Source organism: Onychostruthus taczanowskii, unplaced genomic scaffold, assembly GCF_017590055.1.
Source record: "Onychostruthus taczanowskii isolate IOZ18803 unplaced genomic scaffold, ASM1759005v1 scaffold17, whole genome shotgun sequence".
Classification (NCBI taxonomy): Eukaryota; Metazoa; Chordata; class Aves; order Passeriformes; family Passeridae; genus Onychostruthus; species Onychostruthus taczanowskii.
Window position 1 is genome coordinate 619963 of NW_024498906.1, and position 27332 is coordinate 647294.

General features: G+C 43.5%; 1 protein-coding gene across 1 annotated transcript in view; it reads left to right on the plus strand.

The window, feature by feature from the left end:
* The window catches only part of NHS (NHS actin remodeling regulator), a 243113-nt gene extending 216351 nt beyond the window's left edge, over positions 1–26762 (plus strand). Inside the window, exons 2-9 of the mRNA XM_041399988.1 lie at positions 1723–1875; positions 4054–4187; positions 12496–12558; positions 14730–14922; positions 18105–18236; positions 19480–22437; positions 22924–23050; positions 23774–26762. Of these exons, the coding sequence (XP_041255922.1) occupies positions 1723–1875; positions 4054–4187; positions 12496–12558; positions 14730–14922; positions 18105–18236; positions 19480–22437; positions 22924–23050; positions 23774–24398 (4385 nt within the window). The 3' untranslated portion in view covers positions 24399–26762. The remainder of the gene's footprint in view (positions 1–1722; positions 1876–4053; positions 4188–12495; positions 12559–14729; positions 14923–18104; positions 18237–19479; positions 22438–22923; positions 23051–23773) is intronic.
* The last annotated feature ends 570 nt before the right edge of the window (positions 26763–27332 follow it).

Below are 27332 nucleotides of genomic sequence, written 5' to 3' on the forward strand. Positions count from 1 at the left end.
TAGTAAATCCTCATGATGAACAAGCACTGACAGGTTGCCATCATTTATCCTACTACCTTCCTCCTCTATCATTTTTTTCTCCCCCCAGTGCCATTCCTTGCACTGACACCATGCCAGTCCCATGGAGCAGCACTACAAATGTGCTGAAAAATCACTGAAACCCCACCTGCAAAAATCCGCTCATAAGCAAAGCAAGGCTCCCTACCAGACAGAGATTTTGGGGTCCCTTCATTTTTGCTGAAGCTCTGAGAACCTGAACCTTAGCAGGTCTGTTCATCATATCATAGCACCACCTCCATCATGACACCTACAAATTTTGGTGAACTGTTGGGGTTTTTTCCTAATCAAAGAAACTGATAGTCTCTCATTATCCCACATGTGGCAGGATGGTTCCTATGTTTCTCCTCTTCTGTCTGCTCCTTCATTCTTCTCCAATTGTACATTCCCAGTTCTTTCTACACAAAGCACTGGAATGCCTTCAGGCTGAGTGAATGTTGTTTTGCATTAAAGAAAGCAAAAAAACAAGAAAGACCAAAGCATCTCCACCTGAGAGCCATTCTCTGCCGTGCTGCACTGGCTACCCCTCAAAAAATTGAAAAAGAGTGCACAAGCAGGAAAGTAGATGAGACCCTCAAATATGCAAAGGAGAGTAGTGCATGGCCAGTGGGGGGACCAGTGTGAGGCACACTTTGGCTGCTGACTGGGAAGGGAAGCCCAGGAGGTTCCTCCTGTGCCTGAGGTGCCTGCCTGTGTCACACTGTGCTGTCCTGTGAGCAAAGCAGCTGCAGCAGCTCCTTGGTGTTAGACTGGAGCCTGTCTGTATCGGTGCCCGGGGTGGAAGGAACAAGCCCAGTGCTACACCTGAGGATGTGCCACTGCTCTGCTGCATTATGTGGGCTGAGGATGAGCCTGCTCCCTGCTGCTGGCTGGGGCGGAGTGCTGGCATCACCCATGGCCCTCCACTCCTGCTTTAGCCCTTGGAAAGCTGCCTGCTGTGTACCCTGAGGCTGGGAATAGTCCATGGGATTCCCAGGAGTCCCAGCACTCCTGAGAAATTCCCTCAAACCTTTAGTGGACTTGATTCATATAATTTTCAGAGGCAGACTTCTGGGATTTCTCTTTAGAGGAACTGAAGTGTTCCTGTCCCTCAGAAGTCTCTGTCTATTAAAGAAACCTCTTTTGATAGGTGACAGTCAAAGTCTCTCAGCAGGGCAAGCAGTTAATTTCAGTTGTTATGCCCCAGCAGGCAGCAAACCAGCAACCTGTGTCAGAAACTAGTTGTGTGTAACATGATATAGTGAATGAACACACTGGCAGGAGAATGAGTAAATGGAAGACCTATTCCTCCCACTGCCTTTGCTCAAAATGTCACTGTGGAAAGACTGTGTAGCTTCTTTGCATTTTTGTTTTGCTGTCTGTAAAATTGTTATCCCTTTGTCCATTTATATAAAAAACCAATATAATATCATTTCACCTGCTTGCCTCCATAGAGCCATTTGTAATCTGGTAAAAGGGCATTGTCTAAAGGCTAACTGGTATAACATGATGTGGAAACACACAGAAGATAATCTTTGCTGCTCTTTTATTGAGAGTAAAGGTGCTGTAACAAACCCAGTGCCTGTTCTTGCCAATGCAGTTCCAAGCAAGAACCTTTCCTTTTCAGCTAGGTTGATGGAAGAGAGACTGGAAGTCTTATGCTGCACTCTCCTTTTTATCCTACAGCTGTCTCCAACCTTGATGCAGAGAGCAAACTGAGTGTCTATTACCGAGCACCTTGGCATCAGCAAAGAAACATCTTTCTCCCCTCCACCAGACCGCCCTGCGTGGAGGAGCTGCACCACCACGCCAAGCAGCACCTGCGAGCCCTGCGCAGAGGTAGGTGCTGCCCATGCTCCAGCTCCTCACACAAAACACCTCTCCATGGTCCGCTCCAGGCAGCAGAAGGATGCTCAGGCACAAGCACACAGCACTGTGGGCACTGATCTGCACTGGGACTTAGGTACTCATGCTAAGAAATCACAGAACTGTAGAAGCACAGGATGGTTTGTGTTTGAAGGGACCTTAAAGATTATCTAGTCCCAGCCCCCTTCACAAGGGCTGAAATGGGAGCCCAGTGGTATTAATCTCCACAAAAACTGGGCTGTATGCTCGGGGTTTCCAAGCATGATACGGGGGGATGCCTGTGTCCTTCAAGAGGGGCAGCTGAAAAGTCAGGTGATAGATGTCCTGGACAGCTTGGAAGGGTTGGGCAGGTCTCCCCTTTGCAGGCTAGGAAACATTTTCTGACATCACCTAACAAACTGCAGACTGGTGGTCTCAAAGCAATACAGAGAGGAAAAGCAGGAGCAACAGGGTCACAACAAGGGTCCTGGATTCCTGCCATAAGGAGAATTTACTAGATGCAAACATCTGGATGGTCCTACAACAGCACATTAAGGGGAAGGCAAAAGATGGGGAAAGGCCAGTTTTCACTGGGAACCTAACCAAGGGAAAATTATTACCAGGACATAAGAGAAAGCAAGGAAACAAGCCTGTCTTTCTTCTGTGCCATAAGGAGGGAGAAAACCCATGCAGGTCACGCTTAAAATGTTCAGCAGCAGCCTTCTGTCTTGAAGCGTTTTGCACCAACAGTTCTAATTGCCTTGCTCATTTATTACTGTTATTAGCTTATAATAATAATCGATTACTTAGAACTGCAGAGCATCTGTTAGCTGGATAAGATGTTCCAATTAATTACCACGTTTGACAGTCTCTGCAGGTTTTAGGTCAGGAACACACTGTGGATGCAGTATGCCTTCATGGCATGGAAGAGAGTGATACAGCCAAATTGCAGCCACAGTAGTGCTGGAGTAGAGCAGAAGTTCTTTTCAGCAGCTCTGCTTTGCAATTGTCCCAGAACCAGGCTGATCTTTGCCTGCCATCTTGTGGGCAGGAGAAATCCTGACAGCAGCATGTGATGGCAGCTCCAGAAAATGTCCCATGATTTTAAAGTTACAAATCTTCGTTTTGGCAATTTCCCATCCTCCACAATTTATGGCAGCTGTGCAGGTTCAGCAGGCAGATTGTCATGTGCTGCTTTATCTTGTTTTCCAAATAACTGCATATATGGGAATGAAATTTTAGTCTGAAATTTACTCTAAACGTGTTTATTGTGTCTCAATTCTCTCTTCTATCAGAATTTCATAATCTCTTTATCTGTTTAACCAGGAGGAATTAAAATTAAATTTTAGGTCAGAAAACAGCTATGCTAGCAGCAAACATTGTTGACTGGGCCACAGCTAGTGGAGCGGGTGAATATATAATCTCCTTTCAGCAGCACTCCATGCAAACAGTAATTATCTGTCACCTAAAATTAGAGATGGGAAGTCCATGAGTCCATTCTCCCATTCACTTGGAAGGTTCCAGAGACTTGGGACTGATGCTGGAAGAGGACTGAATATTGTGAGCCCATGCTGAAGGAAGACTCCCTTGCACCTAGGGTGGATAAAGATCTTGACCTTCCCAGGATGATCTCCTTCTTGCTGCAACCTGAGCATTACCACTGCAACAGTCTTCTGAAGTCAAGCCAATGCTCAGGACTGCCATGCAGCCAGGGAATAAAATCCCAGCTGGAGCTGTGTTTCTGGTTTTTCCCCTCAGAGTGATATATTTCATATGGGTAGGATGCAGGCATAGTTATTGCATCTCAGCATTTCAAGGCAGTAGGAACTGCAGATCCTGTTGGAAATCAGGCCTTGGGTCTCAAGTGCCTAGAAGATAGCTCCATAGTCTCTTGGGATAAATGGTATAAATCCCATTTGGGGGTAGTTCAGCTGCAGTGCATATGCTGGGGTGCACTGTATGGGCACTGCTCTTCTGGACACACGGATGTGCAATAAGTGCTTCTCCCCTTCAGCTGCAGCATGGATGATTTGTACCAGTCACTGGGGAAGAGAAGAACCTTTGTCTTTGGAGTCCATTGTCCTGTACCTGTCTCTGTTGTGCTGTTAGCAGATATATTTGTATGTTTTTAACACTTTGAAAGACTTGTGTCTTCTTTCTCACCCAAAACAGAACATCGAAGCCGAGGTGATAACAGAGAGCAAAAAGTCCAAGGCCCCATTGCTGTGGTGGCTCCCCCCTTTCCTCCCTTCCCTGCAATCCGCAGCCAAAAGAGGCAAGCGATAAAGGACCGGCATTTGCTACCAGTAAGTCTTTCACTACAGCTACCACATACAAATGCATTTTTAGCATGGTGGGACCCAGGTGTAGCAGTTCTTCAGGAGTGCCCCCTCCCCAAGCTGATGCTGTACAACAGAGCTGACCTTAAAGACTGTCAGCAGCATAGTGCAGGTCTCAGCTTCCAGCGGCCAGCCCCAGGGTGGCTCTTTTCAATCAGAAACCTCTTCTTCTTTACCCGTGGCCAGCACATATACGCTCTTCGTTCACACACTCCCTCACAGGTCCTCCACATTCACCACTCAGGCTGCAGAGGTAGCACTTTGAGGACCCTCCCATAATTTCAGAAAGTGCTGTAATTTCCACCTTGGCATTTGCATTGCCAGGAGCAAAGAGTTCAAGGGCTTTGAGTGTCAGATTGAGGCTTGTGTGTGTGCAGGAGGCTCAGGAGCATGACCCCAGCTACAAGAAGCTACACTTTTCATAGTCCTGTTTGGCAATGTTTGTCTCCATGCAGTTTTTTAGATGTTTCATGTCTCACACATGTCCTTGCAACCAGCCAAGCAGGAACTCCAGCTAAAAATCTGGTTCAGCTGTGTATCTGGTTCAGCTGTGCTGACTTGCCACACAGCATTGATTTGAAATCAAGTTAGTGTTGACAATATGGTATTTATCATTGCTAAAGGAAACATGCTAGATTGACAACTTTAACTCTGATTAGGTCCATAATTCCCACTAGCTTCAGCTGGACTTGGGTATTTCTGTGGCTCTGAGTGTTTTGCTCACAGAAGAGTCATAGTAGCTAATTTTGCCCTGCACTAAGAGCCATTGCATTATTTAGAAGGTGTAGGTCAGACCTGGACTTGGCTTTTAAGTGAAGTGTTTGTCTAATGCCAGCCCTCAGCCAGGTGGTAACAGATCTGTTCTGCATCTCCCAGGTCAGGGACACTGGCATCTCAAGAGATGCTACACCTGTGAGTACATTATAAGCTCAGTGATGATTCAGTCACCACACTGAATCATCACTTACTTAGCTTAAAAATCCAAGTGCATTCATCCTAATCCATTGTATTAACCACACTTAAATACTATAATGCTAAAGCACTCAGAGTGTAAAAGCCTCAATGTAAAGGAGTCACACCTGCCCAGGGACCAAACATCAGCCAATCAGTCCATAGGAAAAGTTTTGTTTCTCATTTAAAAAGCACAAAATACATAATAACATTTGCATTAGTTTGACTGTTCTGGCTTTTTGGCTGCTTATCTAGTTAATTTTGAGGACAGCATCACCATCACTGCAGGCTTTGAACAAGTTAAATTTGCAAGCCTTATGATTCAACTTAAAGGAGATATCCTGATGTTAAAGGACAGCACAGAAAAGAGTTTGAAGACAGAAAGAAGAAACAGAATTACCTGTTCCTTCTTTACAAATCATCATCAAAGCTAGCGCTGTGGTAGGGTCACTGAAAGGTAAAGGGAAGGTGATGCCATGTTAAGGATCAGAACTAGTTACAGATGATAGTTTGGACAGGCTATTGAACATAAAGCTGTCTTAGTATCAGATGGGGAACAAGGCATCTCTTTTGAAATTGCATACACAGTGCTTAAAGGCCTGAATCTTTGCTGTGTTTGGAAAACAACCAGTGCATTTTATACATTACTTCCATCTGCGGAACAAAAAATAATAACAAATAGTGAACAACTCTCTCAGTCCTGTATTAGTTGACAAAATTAAGTCATGCTGAATGCAGATGTCTTGGCTACATCTGAAAGTCCACCTTTTTCCTTTCAAGAAGGAAAACATTAAACTTTGTGCCCACCCATATCAGACCTCCTTTTGGAAGCTGACTGGGTTCAGTGTTCCCCTAAGGAGAAGCAAACAAGAGCTGTTGGGAGGGCTGCAGTTCTGTTGATTTCAAGGCATCTAGGAATGTTCTGCTTTGGAAATTGCAAATACACCGCACCCAGAGTACTTCAAAGTGCCTTGACCCATTTCTGAGAAAACCCCTTGTAAATGGTGAACTTAAAAATCAAAAGAGAATAAGGCAAGATGAAGCTGCACATGAATGTTCTCTCTGGCAGAGGTTAATCAGAGATTGTTACAAGACACTGCAACAGTGAACAGCTAATTGATATTGTGCCAGCCTTCATGATATAATGATACCATTACAAGAAAAAGTTGAGAATGCTGTAATTGGCTAGCTTGCTCTTTTGGGCATAAGCTTTTTTTTGAGCGACATCTGCAAAAGTTTATCTGCTTCAGGGACTGCTGGTAATGTTTGGTATCTGATTCCAGTTGATGGTATCATCTAGTCATCAAGGAACTAAAGATTCTAAGTCCACAAGAATTTTTATTCATGGCACAGCAGTATAGTGTGTATTCCACTCTTCTGATGCATTGGGAAGGTGCTGAAGGGAGCAATACTACACAACCAAAAGAGCCCCTTTTTGTGTTTCTTTTAAATTAGGAAAGGGATCAACAAGAAGCTGGTTTTGAAAGTTACAAGGTCTGACTTTTCCAAACTGGCTATCTAAGTTAAATGCATGTATTAAGGTACTCAAACAAGAAACTTGATTTTGAGGAATGTTCAAATTACCACTGTAAGACCTGTGGGAATTACCACTACTGAAAGTTACTGAGAAAACAGTTCACTTAAATCTGAGTCAAGGATCCCTGTGTATGTACCTTTTGGCTGCTGCTACCAGTTAGGTGGCTATGAGCTCTTCCAAAGATCTTGCATGTTGTATACTAAACGAGAGAAAATCAATCACAACAGATGAAGATTCACTTTAATCACAACTCTTTACAGGGAGAAAGATGCCAAAGTGCCACAAATTCCAAGAAAGGACAAATGAATTCAAGTTCAAAGCAAGTAATGCTAATACAAATGGGTCTGGAAAGATGTTTTGGACTGTTCCATCACAAGATCATTTTGTTGTGGAGAAACAGTAGAGAACTAGAAATGCAGTAGGTTCTTTCATGTCTACTCTTGTTACAGGAAATGCCCTGATTTGGCTGATGAAATGTCCACTTAGCCCAAAGGCCAGAAGGGAATCCTTCAGGACAGAGTATAAAAACAGGGCATGGCTTATGCTGTTTATTGTCCCATGATTTATCCTTCCAGTTTCATACAGAAACTGGTTACAGAGTTCCTGGGCCAGAGATCAAACACAGAATTATAGCCACCAAAGAACCTCTCTGAGCTGACTGTGAGACTTGTTTAATCCAATTTTTTAGCAAATTTACACCTTCAGCCTCAAGAACATCCTGTGACAATGACTTTAAAAATCTGTATGAAAATGTAGCTTTTGTTTGTTTCATACCCAGTATCTCATAATTTCATCATATCCCTTCTGCTTCTCCGACTGAGAAACAGTAAGCATTGCTTTCTCATTCCCTTTCTCCATGCTCCTCATGGTTTTGCAGACATGACTTCACTTAACTTTCCTATCCATTCCAGTAATTCATTTTTAAAGCTGAAAAATCGGCATACTTAGTCTCTCTCTACACTAAAGAAATATACAACCAAACATATTTAAAAGTATCATTCTTTCAGGCATTTTTGAAATGAAAAAGAAGAAAAACCCAAACCAAACTGAAAATAATCTGAGGAGAGTATGAGGAAGTTATGGACTTGCTAAAATGAGAAAAATATTTCTTACACATGTTCCCATGACAACCCTGCCTGTAGCACTGCTGAGGCCAGTCACTGAGTGTGAAGATGCTGTGTCATTCCAACTGCATTTCGGACTGCTCTTTAATTTTCTCTGCATTTTTTTTTTCCTTGGGTTTCCCCAAGTCCAGCCAGCAAGGCTCTGAAATTTCTGTATTCCAGTTCAGAATCTTACGGGACCACACTTTCTCAATCCCGGCGTGGCACAGCTATTATAATAAAACCCAGGAGATGGAGCAAGGAATTCAGTATTTGGAAATCTACACTCACAATTGCACAAATTTCAGTGTCAGTTTATTCATAATTATAATCTGAGCAGGAATCTAAGGGACAAGAAGCAGGAGGTTTTTTTCCAGACAGGGTTTTTCTGTCCCTGACGCCTCAGCTAGAGCAAATGTGAAGGGAAAATAATGTATTGGGTAATTTTATTCCATCTCCTTGCCATTTCGAAAATATTCCCTGTGGTCTGCTTTAGGATGCTTTGTACAGCAAAGGGAAGGAAGTACAACTGAATATCCTAACTTTCACAGTCTTCTACTGAAGCCAGATGAAACCTCAGTAAGAAACAACTGAGTTAAAGGACAGGCATGAACTGGGCTCTGCGCTTTCTGTATGCAAATCCTGCCTGAAGCTGTTAGAAATAAAACCTGACTTATTTCATCAGACTGAACTTGTATAGCAACATTTGTGCAATGAGCCTCATAACTACTACCCTGTATTGTGGGATGTTTATTTTGTACCTTTGTCTGCTGAAATGCCATGTGTGGTATGACTTTTGTCATGAAACATGTCTTAGTTTTGTCTTTACCTTGTCAAAACACCAGAGCCACACATTAATTGTTAAAGGATTGTCAGTACTTTAGCTGATTGCATTTGTGATGCTCCAAAAGAAAAGAAAACACCCACAAGCAGATAAAATAAAAACTTGAGGAGAATGAAACAAACAGAAATATAAACATTGGGAGCAGGCAGGTGAGCAGGGTTGTGATTTGCACCAAAAATAGCACTGCCAGAAATATTCCCATTATTTTCCCTTCAGCATCAGTTGACTGTATAAGAAAGCTGCTGTATAGTTATGAATTTCTAATTAAGTAGTCATCTGTGCTCTGAAAATACTGGAAAGCTGGTAGCCTTTTATTACTGTTTCTTCTCCTTTCTCTACACCCTCTGGTTTTTCTGTCATGTAAATAAATACCATTTTCCTTAACTCCTGCGAGTTAAGGAAGCAGCAGTCTCTCCCTTTCACAGGCAGAGAGAGGATACAGAGGTTTCAACCAGAGCCCCAGGAGTCAGTACTGTACTCATATGAATGTGGGATTGAACACTAGTTCACACTTACTCTGCATGTTGCCTTTTCAGTGCATGAATGACTTTTCTTAAATGAGATGTCAGGATGTACTGTACACCTTATTTCCGTGCTTTCACAGGGTGAAAGCAAATTGTATGTATGTTCTGTTTGCTGGAGACAACAGAATATATAATGCTTGCAGATGCTGAAGCAACATGCTGATGCTCTGCTTGGGTGAATACCACCCACTATATTCATAAGGTTACCCTGAGAGGGAAATTTCCCCCACCTACTGCAACAGAAGCCTGAAATTAGAAATAATATTGATCCCTTATGCTTTTTGTTAGCTGCAGCTTTGAGGCAGCAGGAGTCAGAAATAATCCTCTGGAGAACAGCACTGTGCAGCAGCGTGCAGCAGCCACCTCCTGCCCTCCCCAAGGCTGTGCCAGGCCTGGGCTGCTGGGGGCTGTGACTCTGCCACCTGAATCTCTTGTGAGATAATGCCTTGCCTGCCTGATCAAACACAGCTGAGGGGGAAGGAATCAACACAGCCATGTCTAAATTCAACAAACATGTGGAGGATAAATGCTCTTGATGAGGCTTTAGCATTCTCAATCTTTCATTAACTGAGAAAATATTGTTTCTTTACTCTTGGATTTATGTTTTTCCTATCACCATTGAATTGTGTTCCATAGGCCCTGTGCACTAACTTTGAAATCCCAGAATCTCCTGTAAGGTAATCTCTATAGGTAAGGCAGGCTAGGTACATGATATAACACAAATTATGCTTCTTGAACCAGTCTTTCCTGTATATTGAAAATGCTGAACAACAGCCGTGTCTCAGAGCTTGGGGGGATGGAAAAGAGAAGAGGGGCAGAAGTGGCATTTTTGTCCTGTTACTGACCCATTAATTTCCTTCTCCAGATCCCAGCTCTGGGACAAAAAATGGGGCAGACTCATAACTTGCCAGGCTGGCAAGTTTGTCAACTGTTGATTTGCTTCTTTGTCACCGTCCTGATGATATTTTAAGATTTTAATTAAAATGGTTAATGACGAGTCCTGACTTACATATGTGCTAGTAATGCTCTTCCTAAAATCAGGGTGTGAGTGTTCAGGGGTGCTTCATCTCAGCCCAAGTTAAGTGCTGAAGGAGGGTGAGCTGGATTGCTCCTCAGCAGGGCCACTATCTCTTTCTCTATAGGGGAAGCTCTGTTGACTAGCCAGACTTGGACATCTGACTATTTTGTTGTAGCACACAGAAACCAAAGACTTGCACACTGAAGTGACATGGAGCACTGAGAAATCAGGTCACGTGCATATGCAACAAGATTTTTACTGCAAGGCAGTTTCACGAGCACAATAGCACCTCTGCAAGTGAGGTTGATGGGATAGCTCAGGAAATAAAAATGCTCACATATGTCAGTGACAAATCCCTATTCAAGCAATTATGCACCAGTTTAGTTTCAAAGCAATCTTAGCCCATTAAAGAAAAATGCACACTTAAAGTATTCTGGCTTTGTATTTAACAGAATGATTATCACTGTTTCTGTTTGCCAAGCACACCCACACAAAAGAAATTCACTTTTAAAACTGCCTAACTTCAGATTTGCCCATCAGACCAGAACAGCCTTGGGTTTATAATAATAATTTCTTGCTTAATTACGTGTTTACCCAGGACATTTAGAGATATTCTGGTTTTCTGAGCGAATGAGAACTTTTGAAAAGCAGCAGCTCACTCCCTCCCCCAGCGTGGAGGTGTTGAAATGCTGAGGCTGCTGCTCTGTGCCAGCATGCCTCAGCTGCCCCTGCTAGAAGCTAAGGGCAGGAGGTCCCTCCTGTCCTCTTCTCTTTGTGCACTGACAATCACAGGCCATGGGATACTGCCAAGATTTTTATAACCTGAACTCTTGTCACCTCAGCTGCACTAGTCTCCCCGTGTCCTGACCCTCCCCAGAGATCCTCTAGCCCCTTCCATGAGGAAGTTGAAGTTCAAGCATCCTGGTACCTGCAGTCAGTCTGCTTAGAGCAGGTGACTGGAAACTTGGTCAGAGGACCATCCTTGGGTATCTGAGGAGTAAGTAGACTGAAATTGTTGATGTATTTAGTATCTCCACAGCCTTTGCTGCATGAACAGTGGTGTTGTCCTGAGATAAGGACTTTTCCCAGCTTGGAAGAACTGGTTTTCCACTGGTCTGGGCAGAAACTAAGCTGCTAGAAATGTTCACTGGGAACAGCTCTCTCTTGATTTCCCCCTCTCTGGTCTCCTGTAAGCCTTGTGGACAGCTCTTCTGGAGGCTTCCCATGCAGGAACACAGGTTCCTGTTTCCTGGTTCCACACAGAAACCAGGGAAAAGCAGGAGATGTTGCATATCTAGGAATGATAGTAGGACGAGATGCAGGATTATGCCTTTTGACATTCACTACAACTTTTTGTCTTGAGAGGAGACCATATAATGAAAAGTCCTTCAAGTGAGGTTTGTTCATCTCTCACAGTAGTGTTGACAACGATTGATAATGACTGGGAGGAAAAACATTTGTAGAATTATCTGGCATTATTAGTCTAACGAATGCATGGAGAAATAATAACCCCTACCAAGAAACATGTGCTAGAAATTTAAGAGTTGTCAACATACCTGCTTTCTTTATATCTTTTTTTGGTTTCCTGTTTCAAAAGAATTCAGTTGTCCTTCACTCCATGATTTCGAAAACTGGACATTGCCACAAACAAACCAGAGTTTCTGACAGAAGAGGATTTTGGAGGTGTAGGGATTCACCAAGACCTAGGACATTGTGGCCATTACTATTTGTCCTTTCAAGTGTTACAATAAGTGACAAAAAGCCAATTGATTGTTGTCACCCTGCCACAATGATTGCAAACTTAGAGAAATACTGGTATCATCACAAATGCATAGCAATCAATGTAATTGATAAATTACCATCAGCATCATTATTTATATCCATTTGCTTAAAACTGATGAAAAAATTGAAAAAAAATCCCTTACATTATGTAATAATTCACATTTATAATGTAATTGGATATGTATCTTGCACTGCTTCAGCTCCAGGCAGAACACAGTTTGAGTTACCCAATCAATACAAGGCATTCTTGGGACAATTCAAGCATGTCTGTACAAGGAGGCTGAACCAATTTCACTGCAGTTTTGTCTAATTCAAGTAAGCAAAACCAGTACAGACTTCACAGGGAGCCAAACCAATCTGCTGTGGGGAATAAACCCATCAATAGGAAACAGGGTGAAAATCTCTGCTCGTTTTGGCTCTGATGCTAATTTATTGAGACAAAAATTATGTGCTTTTACAATAATTGTTTTGTGTATGTTTTTAATTTTTTTTTTTTTTCACATTTCACATTTATAGTTTAACAGCACCCGTTCGCCCTCCCCAATTGAGTGTTGCCACATGACCCCCTGGAGTAGAAAGGTACTGGAAAAACAAGCAATCCTCAATTAACAGCCCTGTCTCACTCTTCTCCCTTGCAGATCCTAACCCTTCCTCTTTCTTTGCTTTTCACTTGCTAACTTTACTGCGCTAAAAGAAGCCATTTCTGTTTTTCTCATGTCAGTAAGGCACAATAATAACGTTTTCCCCCCTTCTTTCATTCTTCACACCTTGGATAGGTTTCAGGAGCTCAAGGCCACAAAGCTGCCTCCCCCCATCACCTCCTTTAAAAAGCCTGAACTCGGGCAGACTCAATAGCGTTAGCAATTCCATTTAATTCTCTTGCCATGTTTTGCAACTGCCCCTTTTTTTTTTTTCCTCAATGGTAGGAAATGGTTTGGACAATGCCACACCAACAGCAGGTATTTATTCTCTGGCCATTTGGTGATGCCACTGCTTGGAGAGCAGGAGCTCTGGCAGCCAGGGCCACTCTGTCTGCTTTGTCCAGCACTTCTTTGTCATCCAGGGAAGGATGAATTCGGCAACAAATGCAGAGTGTGTGTGTGTGTGTGTGTGTGTGTGTCCACGTGCCTCTGTGTGTGTGCAAGGGTGGGTTTTTTGCATGCATGCATCAAACTTAGGGCGGGGGGTGGGGGGGGGGGGGTTACCTAGGAAACAAAGTCTTTTGTGCTTGAAGTTTATATGAGCTATTCACGTCTGCCGGGAATCAGCACAAAAGCTGCAGGCAGAAAGAAGGCTGCAATGTTTGACTGAAATCCTACGTGGGAAAAGAGGGTTTTCTGCGGGCGGGAGAAGAGGAAACCTGTGTTGTCTTAGGTCTGGGGGTGCTGCAGGAGGTGACACTGACGAGGTAAGTAAGTGCCCTCCGACAGTTCAAATAGTAGCTGCAGAGTTAAGATCTTTAATGCTTTTGGGGCCGGGACGTAAATGTTATTTGGCAAGCCTGAGATGGTTAATTCCCTCATGATTTGTGAGGAGCCTGGGCAGAGAAATGGCATAAGTACAATGGCAGAAAGGGCATGATCCTGCCGTGTTCAACACCCACCTGCTCAATGCTCTGCCATGGCAATGTAGAGCAACATTTTATTTTTGCCCTGTTTGCTACCGAAACTAAAACTGGCAAATAAAGTGTAAACAGCAGGCATGAAGGAGGGAAGGCTGGTAGTTAAGCAGCTGGGAATTCAAGACTGAAGAGAAAGCCTGTCTGAAAGGGATTGCACTTCATTTTTAAAAAATGAGAGGCAGACAGATGTCCTGAGCCGGCCAAACAGTTGTCACAGCTTACAGAAGAATGTATTAATGGAAGAAGGGAGGGAAATTAGGCAGAAGAAGGTAAAGGTAAGTTTCTCCCCTCTGTCCCTTCCAAACAAACAGAAACTTTTTGGGTTTTTTTTGCAAACAAAGAGAGCCCCCCAACCCAAGTTGGCAGCCAGCACCACACGAAAACGCACTTGCTTTATTTCTCTCTGCAAGACAGGGTATTGGGGAATTTGTTGTTTCTTCCAAAAGAAAAAAACTCTCTGTGTTTCTTTCATGCTGCTTACTTCTCTTTCTTTTGTTTCTTCACCTTCAGCATCTAGTACTTCTTGTAGTATGCTATAAAAATATGCATGGTTTCTAAACAATCTTTTGAATTTCTTCTGGTGGTGGACACTCTTTTCTTTGATTATTATCCCCCTGTCCCAGCACTGTCAACACCTGCCACTTCCCACCACAGCTGTTGGGTGGCTGTACTATGGTCTGCTCTTGGTCTGTGTTTGTACAAATGAAATGCAAATGGTCATTCTAAAATATAGATGTGTCTTCTTTAAAACTTTGGACCTTCTGATGCTTGAATGAATGGTTTTATGAGGCCAGTTGCAGTTGCAAATGAGAACCCACATGTCTAATGCTTGTGGGAACTGAGGACACACTTGCCATGGCTATGCACAAGTGCAGGATGTGCCCCTTCTGACAGAGGAGATGGCCTGTAAATGTCACTGTAAATGTGCTGAGTTCCAGTATGCTGAGGTGTTTTTCTCCTATTAGCAGGATGTTAAGTTTCCATTGGAGAATAGCTGATGCTGTGTGACTTAGAATGATTCCTTCCTGCATCCCTGTAATTGATTTCTGATTTGTGTGTCTGCTTTGTTTCAAAATTAGCCTTGTGTGCCTGAGTGGGAGACACTGATTTTGAATGTATTCATTTGCAGTCCCATCCACCAGAGGACGAAGATACAGATGTCATGTTAGGGCAGAGGCCGAAAAATCCAATACATAATATCCCTTCTACACTGGATAAACAAACCAATTGGAGTAAAGCACTACCTCTCCCAACTCCAGAGGAGAAAATGAAACAAGATGCCCAAGTGATTTCTTCTTGCATTATCCCCATCAATGTCACTGGTACAAATCTCTTCTATTTCTTTTTGTATTTAATGCATGGTTCGAGAGAGGTCAAGTACTTATTTTGTTTAATTTATTTGAAGTCATGGGATTGTGCAGTCCTGGGGCAAAGATCCTAGCTTGAACATTCAGTTTCTGAAAGACAGTGGGCTAAATTCATCCCTTACGCGTGACTGCTGGAGTCGCTGAAGATGCATCTAGGATTAATTTGGCCCATATTTTTGGTTGTGTTATATGGTGTAACATAACTCTAGTTCCCTGTATAAACAATGTACTTTTGTTGTGTATATAACTTACAGTCTGTATTAACAAAGACCTCAAATAACTTTTTGAATGTAGCTGACTGAAATAATGCAGAAAGCCACCAAAATTAATCATATGATTATCATGTGTAGCAGGAGAAGAGAAACTAGAGAATGTAGGCTACTATTTGCAGTGCTTTAAACATGCAAGGCATGAATGTGTAGCATGCAAACCATCGCTCTGAGATCTCTTTACATGCAGCTATGCTGAAGGTATAGTAATGGCATTTTCTTTCATTTCTATAACGTTTGGATATATTTTACTAGATTTATTTGAAGGAGAACTTGTTTATAGAAGCAGCAAGTATATCACTTATTAAATGTGATAGATGACTTATTTCCAGAAACAAAAATCAGGCTGTTTTTCTCTTTCTCTTTTTCTCTTTCTTTCCTTCCAGAGGGCTATGGTAAACATAAAGTTGATCTGAATTTTCCTCAATAATATTTTCAAGTACCAAGTTTTGATTAACTTAAAAGCATAAAGTGGGCTAACTTTCAGGGTTATAGACTTCAATGTAAACAATCAGGAAAAAAGCAGGGGGCTTTCAGTTAACCTTCATTCTCCAGAGAAAGTATCTGTATTTAATTCTGTTTTCCCAGTAGCTGGGGGGTTGGGGTAAGGTAACAAGCCCCGCATGTCCATTGTTTTTCCTCATGTCTATCAGTGGTGCACAAACCTTCCTGCAAGAAGGATGTAGGATTCACCATGGTGCTGGAGAGAGCTGTATGCTCACAGTGCAGCTTCAGCTCACAACCAAGGCTTTTGGGCTTACAGCATCATGGTCACAAGTCCCCATCTACTCCACCTTCAGCTGTATCAATCCTCCCAGTGACAGCAACACAGTCCCAGTTCGCCTCCGTCCTGGCAGAGGAGGTGACACTGCACAGTGCCACCAGCTCTGCCTCCCTGTGGAGGTGGCAGCCAGGAGTGGGTGTCCCTTTCTCCAGGACAGTTCTCTGGCCACAGGAGGACAGGCAGCTGAGTGGCAGGACTGCCTGCATACACCCTGCTGGGCTGCAGGTCACGAGCCAGCCAAGGTCATAGGTTGGGCACTGCCTCTGGAAATCCCCACAGAAAGTCACAGATAATGTGGCATATTTCCACGAGATAAAGCTGGTGTTAAACAATGCTCCTTCTAGTTTCAATATAGGACCCTAACCAGTGCAGGCTTTCTAACAGGGCTATTGTCACCTAGTGCAGCCACAGGACAGTTAGGTCTGGGACCAATGTTAACTTTTCCAGTAATAGCCCTTTTTGCCTAGACTCCACCTGCCATACATTGGAACCAAATTTCCACTGATCAGTTTTACAGATCAAGAATGGTATGTAATCTTCTGGATGTTTATGTGTATCATTCTCATTAGCACTAATGGGAATAATTTGTATGCATCACGGGGAAGAAATACCCTCTTCCACTTTCCTCTCGGAGATGACCCCGGTGCATCTGGCACACAGAGCATGTTCAGCTAACTCACAGTTGCTGGAAAACCAGCAATGATGCTGATTGATTTTTTGTTTCAAAGAGTTTGCTTTTAGTTCTCTGTTTTTGTTTTTTAAGCTTCTCCCAACCCTGAGAAATGTTCACTTTTTTGAAAATGATTGTTGTTGGAGTTTACGGCACTTTTGTTCCATATTAAAGAAAGTTCTTCCTCTGCTTATTCCAGGGGCATTGGTGGTTACAGGACATCTGTCTGAAGCCTCTATTTCACTGTAGTAGATTTCAAGAAGAACTTTTACAAGAAAGTTACTTTTTAATGTTTTACATTGTTATGTAATGTAATATGTATGTGTATGTCTGTGTATAATTATGTTTTCTATAATTATACGCTATTAAAATAGAGCTTCTTATCAGGATTTCTTTTTCCTTTTGTTTGCTTTAGTTTGTTCGTTTTTCTTAAGATTACAAACCACTGTACCAGCAATCCTTATGTTAGTGTTTTTATGGACCTGGCACATTTTTTCCAACCTGTCCCATGTCAACTTTAGAGAGCATGAGTGAGTATACAGTTGTGAAAAAAACCAGCACAGACGGGCACTGGCCTTCTGGTCAGCTTCCTTTTAACTTTTTTTTGACTACACAGCATAAAATCAAACTGAAAGACAACTCCTTTGGCTAATGCCATGGAAACATTAAGAAAACAATGAATTCTCACCTATTCTGTATAAACAAATGCACTCAAGAACTTGTGCTTCTAAATCTAAACTGAGGATCTTGATTGTGTGACCTGAGCAGACTCCCACCGTGTGCTGCTCACATGGGAAAATCGGGCCATTTCCTGATGTATGCAAGTAAATGGCAGCTCCCCGTTAATGTCATTCTCAGTCACGTGTCATTGTCACAGAGAATGCTCTCTAAACTTGCATGGTGACTTGGCCCCATTTTAGCTGTCTCCTTCCTTTTTGAAATGTTAGCTCCCTTGGCATATTGGTCTCCTAAGAAGCCCCAACTACTGCAATATGGCATTAGAACCTTAAAATGTTTTCTTGCACTTATTTGCTTAAAATAAGTCAGGCTACAGGTGAACAGATAATGCTTTGCAGTTAAGTTACTGTCATTGTCCCTATGACAGATGGATAAATAGCTATAAGATGCCCTGCTACCAAGAGCTCTCTATTTGCTTTCCTGATTTTCTTTCCTTTTTCTGTTCTTTTTCTTTTCATGCCTTCTGTTATTTTTGGCAGACCAGGCTGCTGAGGGGGAGCTGGAATTAGACGTAAAACTGTGATATACTGTGATATAATTTGCATAAGAGCTACATAAGGGCTCCCTTATGTTTATTCACAGGCTTAATCCAAGCTCACATACCTCCACTGTGTTCCAGCCATGAAAATTTGTTTACTATTTCTAAAGGCTAATGAGACCTATTTATGGGTTGCAGGAGTTGGTTTTGACAGAGAGGCTAGTATACGCTGCTCTCTTGTTCATTCACAATCTGTACTACAGCGGAGACGAAAGTTGAGGAGGAGGAAAACCATCTCTGGCATCCCCAGAAGAGTGCAACAAGAAATAGGTGTAGTATAAATACAAATCTTCCACAGCTAGCTTTCTAACCAACTTAAATTGCAGGAATATGAGCTGGTAGTTAGTCTTCCAAAGAAACAAAACCTTGAAAGTGTAAATGCTTGTAGAGTTTAGGAATGATGTGTTTTGTTCTTTTGATTTACTACAGTAAGAAAAGCTATATTACTCCATATGGCCTTGAAGGACTGGGGCCTTACTGAGTAATATAGATGTACGTGTTCAGCTCTTATTGTGTAAATGTTAATCAGTTCTTTTTTTCTTTTTCATTTTATTTCTGTTATGAACCCATAGTTATGTGCATAAAAAGTAACTAGATTAAGTGAAAGTTTTTTCTTGCATCAGGGGAGTTTAAGGTAAAGAACTGACAGATGTTACTCCACAAAGTGATGACGAGTTGTCACAACAGCTGGATAACTTAGATGAGTGGTTGAATATCCACCATAGATACAGCTGCTGGTACTCTATGGGAGTTTTGCTAAACCCCTTCCTTTGATTTATCACACTCCTCAATTCCTTCCTATTATTCTTTATCATCAAGAATATTTGCCTTAAATCTACCAAATTACCTCACTTTTTGTCAGGGTAAATTAGGAACAACTCTGTTGGGGGCAAATTCAGTGTGAAATTCTTATTAACTCAAAACAAAACTAACAGAATTGCTATTTCTTAATGTTCATCTGCACCTGAAGATGGCTCTGGTGTTTCAGTCGGTTGCCATGAAACTTGACTGGAAACAGAAGAAATGTGTTTATCATAGGGAATAAATAATCAGAGAGCCTATGAAAGAAAGATCCTTTTGTCTTGCAAGTATTCTTGATAGTAAAGAAGCAGATAATGGAAATTCTAAACAGACAGGTAGGAGAAACAGAATTATTTTTAGAAGCTTATGGAGTGTTTTGTCCAGCAGCCACTCCCGAAAACTTTTAAGTAGCTGAAACAGTCACAAAGACTTAGTATTTTTCTTAGTATTTAGCACAGCAAGCTCAGCTCCACATTGAGAATGCATTGCAGAAGTCATGTTGTCATGTTGTAGGACTAGAATTTCCCTACCTCACTGGCAGGAGATCTGCCTTATAAATTCTCTATACAAAACTTAAATTTGGTCCAGTGCTCAGAAAGATTAAAAAATAAAGAATACAGCAGATAATATCTTCTTGGGTTGCTCCGCGGGTTGTCTCATGCCAGGAAATGTGGAGCTCTCTCCCACTCACCCAGCTTTCCATGTGTCCTAGATTCAGACGAGTCGCCAGTGGCGAGAGAGCGCAATGTGATTGTGCACACAAACCCAGAATTCTCTGGCTCCAGCAACAGGAGGTTGGGGACCCGGGATTCGGAGTGCCAGACAGAAGAAATCCTGATTGCTGCTCCCTCCCGCCGACGGATCCGTGCCCAGCGGGGACAGAGCGTTGTTGCCTCCCTCTCCCACTCCACTGGCAACATCCTGGTGCTGGCGGACAACGGGGATGCGGTCTTTGCTGCTGCTGTGAGCAACCGCATCCGCTCGCGGAGCCTTCCCCGCGAGGGCGCCCGGGCCAGCGAGGGCCATCAGGATGCCACCACCAAGAGTGCAGGGTACGAAGCAGAGCACTTCCTAGCTGGTCAGGAGAGGATCCTGAAAAAGGGGAAGGAGATCTTGAGCAAGCAGGGTTCACAGGAGTGCCAGCCCCTTGGTTTAACTTGTCCTCAGCACCTGCATAGCCCTGAGCACAGCATCAGCGAGAGAGGGAGATTGCGGCTGTCAAGGATGGTCGATTCAGGCAGCTGTGAAATTTCATCCAACTCAGATACCTTCGGGAGCCCAATTCACTCCATCTCCACAGCAGGAGTCCTGCTCAGTAGCCATATGGACCAGAAAGACGATCACCAGTCCTCCAGTGGCAACTGGAGCGGGAGCAGCTCCACGTGTCCCTCCCAGACATCTGAAACCATTCCTCCTGCTGCCTCTCCTCCACTAACAGGTTCTTCACACTGTGACTCCGAGCTGTCACTCAATACCGCTCCCAATGCCAATGAGGACTCCAACGTCTTCATCACAGAGCAGTTTGGTGACCATGCAGACAAGGTCAGGGGCCACAGGGCAAGCTCCTTCACATCCACTGTGGCAGATTTACTGGATGACCCCAACAACAGCAACACGAGCGACAGTGAATGGAACTATCTGCACCATCACCATGACGCCTCCTGTCGCCAGGATTTCAGCCCTGAGCGCCCAAAGGCAGACAGCCTGGGATGTCCCAGCTTTACCAGCATGGCCACCTACGACAGCTTCCTTGAAAAGACCCCCTCTGACAAGGCAGACACTAGCTCACACTTTTCTGTGGATACTGAAGGATACTATACCTCCATGCACTTTGACTGCGGTCTGAAGGGTAATAAAAGCTATATATGCAACTATGCAGCCCCAGGCTCCGAGAGTGGCCAGACTGGGAGCATGGCTTCCAGCCTAGCCGACTGTGCCTGGCAGGAGTGCGTGGGCCACAGGAGGCAGGCACGGCAGTGCATCTCGCTGAAGAAACCAAAGGCAAAGCCAGCCCCACCAAAACGCAGCTCGTCTTTGAGGAAATCAGAGGGCAGCACCGACCTTCCTGACAAGAAAGAACCAAAGATCGGTGGTGGGCAGCATGTCTCTCACACTGCCAGGGAGATGAAGCTGCCCCTTGAGTTTTCAAACACACCTTCCCGAGTGGAAGGCCCCAACCTGCCAGCCAAACAGGAGCTTCCCTGGCCAAACCAGGATGATGGCGGGTTAAAGGACACTCCATTTGACACCGCCAGTATCCCCTCCTTTAAAGATGAAGGTGCTGAACAACCTCACTATGCAGACCTCTGGCTTCTGAACGACTTGAAATCTAGCGATCCTTACAGGTCCTTGTCCAATTCAAGCACTGCTACGGGTACTACAGTCATAGAGTGCATCAAGTCACCAGAGAGCTCTGAATCCCAGACATCTCAGTCTGGGTCACGAGCTACAACCCCATCTCTCCCCTCTGTTGATAATGAGTTTAAGCTGGCCTCCCCGGAGAAGTTGGCAGGGTTAGCCTCACCCTCCAGTGGGTACTCCAGCCAGTCAGAGACACCCACCTCTTCTTTTCCGACAGCTTTCTTTTCAGGACCGTTGTCTCCAGGGGGGAGCAAGAGGAAGCCGAAAGTTCCAGAGAGGAAATCATCACTGCAGCAGCCACTTTCAAAAGATGGCACTGCCTCAGTGAGCAAAGACCTTGAACTTCCGATTATACCTCCTACTCACCTTGACCTAAGTGCTCTTCACAATGTCTTGAGCAAGCCCTTCGCTCACAGGCACCAGCTGCATACCTTTAGCCACAGCAAGCAGAGCGCAGTCGGGGAAGCCCTGCAGCCCGGCCCTCCCTCTGCCCTCGCCATCACACCCTCCGTTCTCAAGTCTGTCCACCTGCGGGCAGTCAACAAGCCTGAAGGAGTGAAACATAAAGGCAGTACCCCAGACCTGCTCTGCATACAGGAGACCACCCTGATGGCAACTGAGGTCTCTCCAGGCAAAATGAGGCCACTCTTAGCTAAGAAACCGGTATCACGCCAGTACTCTACAGATGAGGCCATAATGCTATACATTGACACTTCCCCAGCAGAAGCAGGCCCTGGAAAGCCACCTTTAGAGAAAAGCTCCTCTTTTGGTGGGCAGAATAGCTGTGAGAGAGAAGCTGTAACTTCAGCAAGCATGGGTCTGGTTGAAATCAAACCTGGGAAGGACCAAACACACCTGGCTGCTGAACACTTACCAGAAAGCTCTCTGAATCAGACAGGTGCCGTCCCCATGGACGGCTTTCAGAAGGGCTCAGCTGTCCCCACAAGTGATGATGAAACAAAGAAACCTGTCCAGGGAGCAGAAACAGTGCAGGATCTTCAGCAAGTGCAGGCTCAGCAAGAGCTCTCCACAGGCAGCGAGGAGAAGGTGGAAGCTGGGCCCGTGGATGAAAGCCCAGCTCAGACTGAGGGATCGGTCATCACCTATCAGTTTAAGCACGAACCCGATGTAAGCCACCATGTGCCTGGGAGTATCAGCTACGAAGCAGAGATGGCAGCAGTAGATTCACTCAGTGAAGAGGGTTACAAGCAGGAAAATGATATCACATCAGGTATCCCAACCAAAAGTGCCTCTGATGACAGCAGGGCAGACGAGACGGTGGGCGGCGCAGACGAGCCTTCGCTGAAAGGTCAGTTGGGAATTCTTTCTGTGTCATACCCAATCAGGAGGTTTTGGGCGGGATGATAGTGGAGTCAAAGCAGAGTGGCACATCAACTTCCCTCTGTGGGTTTAAGCATAGGCCCCCCCATGTCTGTTAGCTGGCCAGCTAGCCAGCTCACAGCTATTTACACTTTTCCAAATATTCAGACTGCATTTGTGATATTTATTTCCTCCTTTCTGCTGCATTTCAGCTGAAAAGATAAATGGGAGGAGCATTGGCCCTGTGTACAGAAGAGTTTGATTTTCACAGCTATGCTGTAAATGGGAGAGCCTGTGTTCAGTGCTCCTTTCATGGGCTCCAATACGGAACAGACACAACTTTTAGATTAGAGGGAAAAGGCTGCATGGTGGTATCGCCCATTCAGTTGTGAGCAGAGCTGGTGCCTCCAACTGGCAGTGCTGTTGCAAAGTGCAGTGCAGTCTGACTCATAACGTGGCTTCTCTCCTTTTTAAGAGTCTTCTCCAAGCGATGAGTCCATCATGTCTCCACTGAGCGAGGAGTCACAGGCCGACACTGAGGATGTCTTTGTGTCTCCAAACAAACCCCGCACTACTGAGGATCTGTTTGCAGTCATTCACAGGTGACATAACCTTGTGGCAATGGGAAATGTTAACATGCATCCCTGCACAGCTGTCCTCTAACAATAACTGCAGGATGGTTATTCTATGTTTAAGTCTTGTCCTCAAACTACGTTCTTCAGTTAAGTCAGTTTCATTTTCGAAAAGGTAGCTTTAAAGCATGTTTTATTATGGCCTGGAGTATTATGGTCAGTGCAGTCTGAGTATCTTCATGGCATGTGTGGGATGCTTTACAGATAAAAACATCAGGCTGTTCTCTCCAACCAACATAGATGTCTTCAAAGAAAACACACTGCAGTGGTTCCTGTCTTCTGCCTACCAGTCCACCAGCTCTAGTCTGGTGAATGAATTGTTGCAGAGAGAAGGGTATGAAAAGGCATCTCTTCAATTTTAGAGTATTTTGTATTCAAATTTGGGATCACAACTGAAACTGAAGTTTTCTGATACTGAATAGATTATGCTGCATATTAGTATTACCTAAGTTTCTGTATGTATTGTCTTTACAAAGAGCTGTTGTGCATACACTGTCTTGGAAGAGCTGGGTAATGTTGAGAGGGACTCTGCAGTTCAGTGCCATGAGACACTGATAGCCTCCAATATCTTACAGAGGGATTGAGAGAACTCTGGCTAATATGAAAATGAAAGCATCTGTAAAACTCCAGAAGAGCACTAACATTATACTACAAAAATAATGTATGAAAGAGTTCTCCTTTGTGTTTTTACAGATCAAAAAGGAAAGTTCTTGGGAGAAAGGATTCTGGAGACCTTTCCGTAAGAAACAGATTGAGAGCTTCATCTGGGACCAGCAGCCAGCCTCCCACCAGCAGCACACTGCCTACCAGCAACATGCCACCAGCCAGCAACATGGGCACTTCCATTAGCAGTCAGAGGTCCCCTGGGCTCATATACAGGAATGCCAAAAAGTCCAACACATCCAATGAGGAGTTTAAGCTACTGCTCCTTAAAAAGGGCAGCCGATCTGATTCCAGCTACAGGATGTCTGCCACGGAAATTCTGAAAAGTCCTATTTTGCCGAAGTCTCCTGGAGAGCTGACAGCAGACGCCCTTCAAAGCACGGAAGAGTCTCCTCCCACAACGAGCCCTGATGCATTGTCGCCGCTCTCCCCCTGCTCCCCCAGGGTCAACACGGAAGGATTCTCCTCCAAGAACTTCCCCATGTCAGCGTCCTCGCGGGTGGGGCGGTCGCGGGCGCCGCCGGCAGCCAGCAGCAGCCGGTACAGCGTGCGCTGCAGGCTGTACAACACGCCCATGCAGGCCATCTCCGAGGGGGAGACCGAGAACTCGGATGGCAGCCCCCACGATGATCGGTCTTCTCAAAGCTCTACATAGGCTCCGTGGGTGCCAGGACCAGGATTCCAACACCACTCAAGATCTTAAGGATGTCAACGTAAAAGGCCAATGCTGTAGCAATCAAAAAAACAAAGAAACAAAAAGAAGAAAAAGAGAACAATCACAGGGCAATATCAATGCTTTGATGTGTTTGCATTTGGAAGACGCTGGGGAAACAAAAGGACTACAGCTGTAGCTATTTATTACACTACATTTTCTAAAAGGATGAGGATATGCTATGCCTGTTCTGTTTTCTTTTGGCTTCATTTGGTTTATGCCACTCTCATTTCCATTGCCACTGTAGATTTCAAGGCTATTCACTTTCCATAGAGTTAAAGGTGACTTTGGGTGGGTTTTTTTCCCAGAAGCTGCCCATCTAGAAACAAATCCCTCACTGTAGTGCTTCCCTAGGGAGAAAACAAAAAAACTACAAAAATGCTCTTGAGAATTGGTATTTTTCTACACTAAAATGAGCTGAAACAAACTTTAGAAAAAATTAACAAAACATATGTAAATATCATATTTTTGATAAAAATTTGTAAATAGGATTATCAAAAAGTGGACGTGGCAAACGATTTACTGCATAACAACTTTGTTTATAGAAGACAAATTAATTCAATTGTAATAACTGTATTCTGTGAATACCATTTTCATATCAAACATGAAACATGGCCACCAATAACCACTTTCAGTGTGACAGGCCTGAAGGATGGCATTGAGCAGTGGAAAGCAGGAATTTTCCAACTTAGTTAAGGAAATGGAAAGGCTAACTATGAGGGGATTCAAGAAACCATTTGTCTTTCTAAGGCAGCTCCAAAGAAGCTAACTGGAAAGCACAGCTGGGAGGGTTACCATGAGGATCGGTGGGGAAGATGAGTGTGATTCTGACAGAATAAAGCTGGTCTGATGCTAAGCCCCAAAGGGTCCCAACCCCACAGCCTCCCCTGGGCCTTTATTCTTGCAGGGATTGCTTCAGAGAGGATAGATGTGAGACGAAACAGTACTTAACTTTCATAATTCTATTAGGCTATTGGGATACATAATACAATCATAACCTGGTACCTATAATCTTTAAACACGATTAGTTTCTGGTTCGTAAAAGAAACAAATAAATTATAAGCATGCAAGAAGCGCTTTCGATTTACCAGTAAATATCTGCAATGAGTTTTCAGTGAAGCTTTCTCTTTGTGCTGATGAGATTCATGCTACCTAAATATTTACCAAAATGACACTGTGAAAACATAGCTGGGAAATAGGTATGTGTATGCATTATTTATATTCATTGCTGAGCTGAGAAGGGGAAAGCTCCAGTTCATTGTGCCAGCCACATACAGTAGGGATCTTGTCTGGGTTTACCAGAAACACAGAACAGGGTGAGGGGACTGGGTTGGGGTGGGAAAGGAGACAAATCAAAGTAGCTGCTTTGATACAAATGAAGGCAGGGAGATAAAAGCTGAACTACTTGAAGTTACTTGAATATTCTGATCTTAAAACCACAAGAACTCATGAGTTGCTTTATACTTTTAATTTTTAAACGGAATAAAATCAACAGGCCTGATTCTCCTTTGGGCCATCACAATTTCCACTGATGTAGCCCCATCTGTGCTACTTACAGGACAAGGCCCTCTTTATCTAAAACTCATGCAGTTGGCATTGGTTGCTGTAGTATATGGTTAGGAAAAGAGGAAAGGTTAGTGCAGAGAAAATAGTGAAGGAGGAATGGGGTATGCAGTAGGACAGGTCAAGTAGGATGGCAGAAAGAGCCTTCTTTGGTATAAAGGAATCGGCTAAAAGCTGGCTTTAAGCATAAGTAAAGGACTGGAGGCAGGATGTGTGAATTCGGTTTTTGTTTTGGTTTTTTTTTTCTTTTAATCATGTAATGCATAATGAGAGAGTTATTAAAAGAAAGTAGATCATGTTTTAAAGAGGAAGGTTCTATCTAAAACTGTTACAATTTCAAGGAGTAAAAGCAAATTAGAACAGTTTAACATATCCAAAATGTTATTCGCCAGAAGACCCACATCTGATTTTGTCTAGTGATTACCACAAGACATGTATTATACAGTTTCCTACTGTCCTCCTGTGCAGCCTGGTTGCATTCAGTTGATGAGGCAGAGTCACTGTGCATCTGATATGTGTTTTGGGATGAGGGATGATCCATCAGTTGAAGGGCTGCAAAATCGTCTAAAATAGTTTTTAAAAAGATAATGAGAGAAAGGTTTTGGAAACAAAAGTCTAATCACATTAGCAGCTTAGGTAGGAAAATAAGTCTGAATACAATGAAGTGAATGAATGAGAATGTTTAGAATGAAATGTTTAGCATATAACAAACCACCTTCTAGAGAATATGACAAAAGCTAGTTTAGATAAATGTTTAGAATTAAATGTTAGAGAATATGACAAAAGCTAGTTTAGATAATGGGCAGAAAATCCTTAGTTTGTCATCTTCAGTCATTTTCTACAAAAATTTTACCAGGAGCACTTTTACAAAATGTTTAATAGTCCTGAGTTAAATAGTCATTTAAAACACTAAAGAGAATATAGCTGAATTTACTTTGATGATACCATTGTTTATTACCAATCAATAATTTCATAGACACCCTAAATAAATATGTATACACTAGGGTTTGTTTTTTTTTTTTACCAGAATAATGAGGCAGTATTTCACACTTAGAACAAACACAAAACAATCCCATTGGAGTACAGTCTCCTTTTGCTTAATTTCCTGATTTATATTTAGCAGATTGAAACCCAAACAGAGAGATTCTAAATTCTCTGTGAACAAAAGAGTTAAGAATAAACGTGGGAGTCAGAGGCAGATGAATGGCAGGGAGACCTGTAGCATTCCAAGTGTGCCATTAAAGCACCAGAGGACAGGCTGTAGAGCGAAGGGAACATCACTCCCCTCTTGAGACAGGGTACAGTACGTGCATC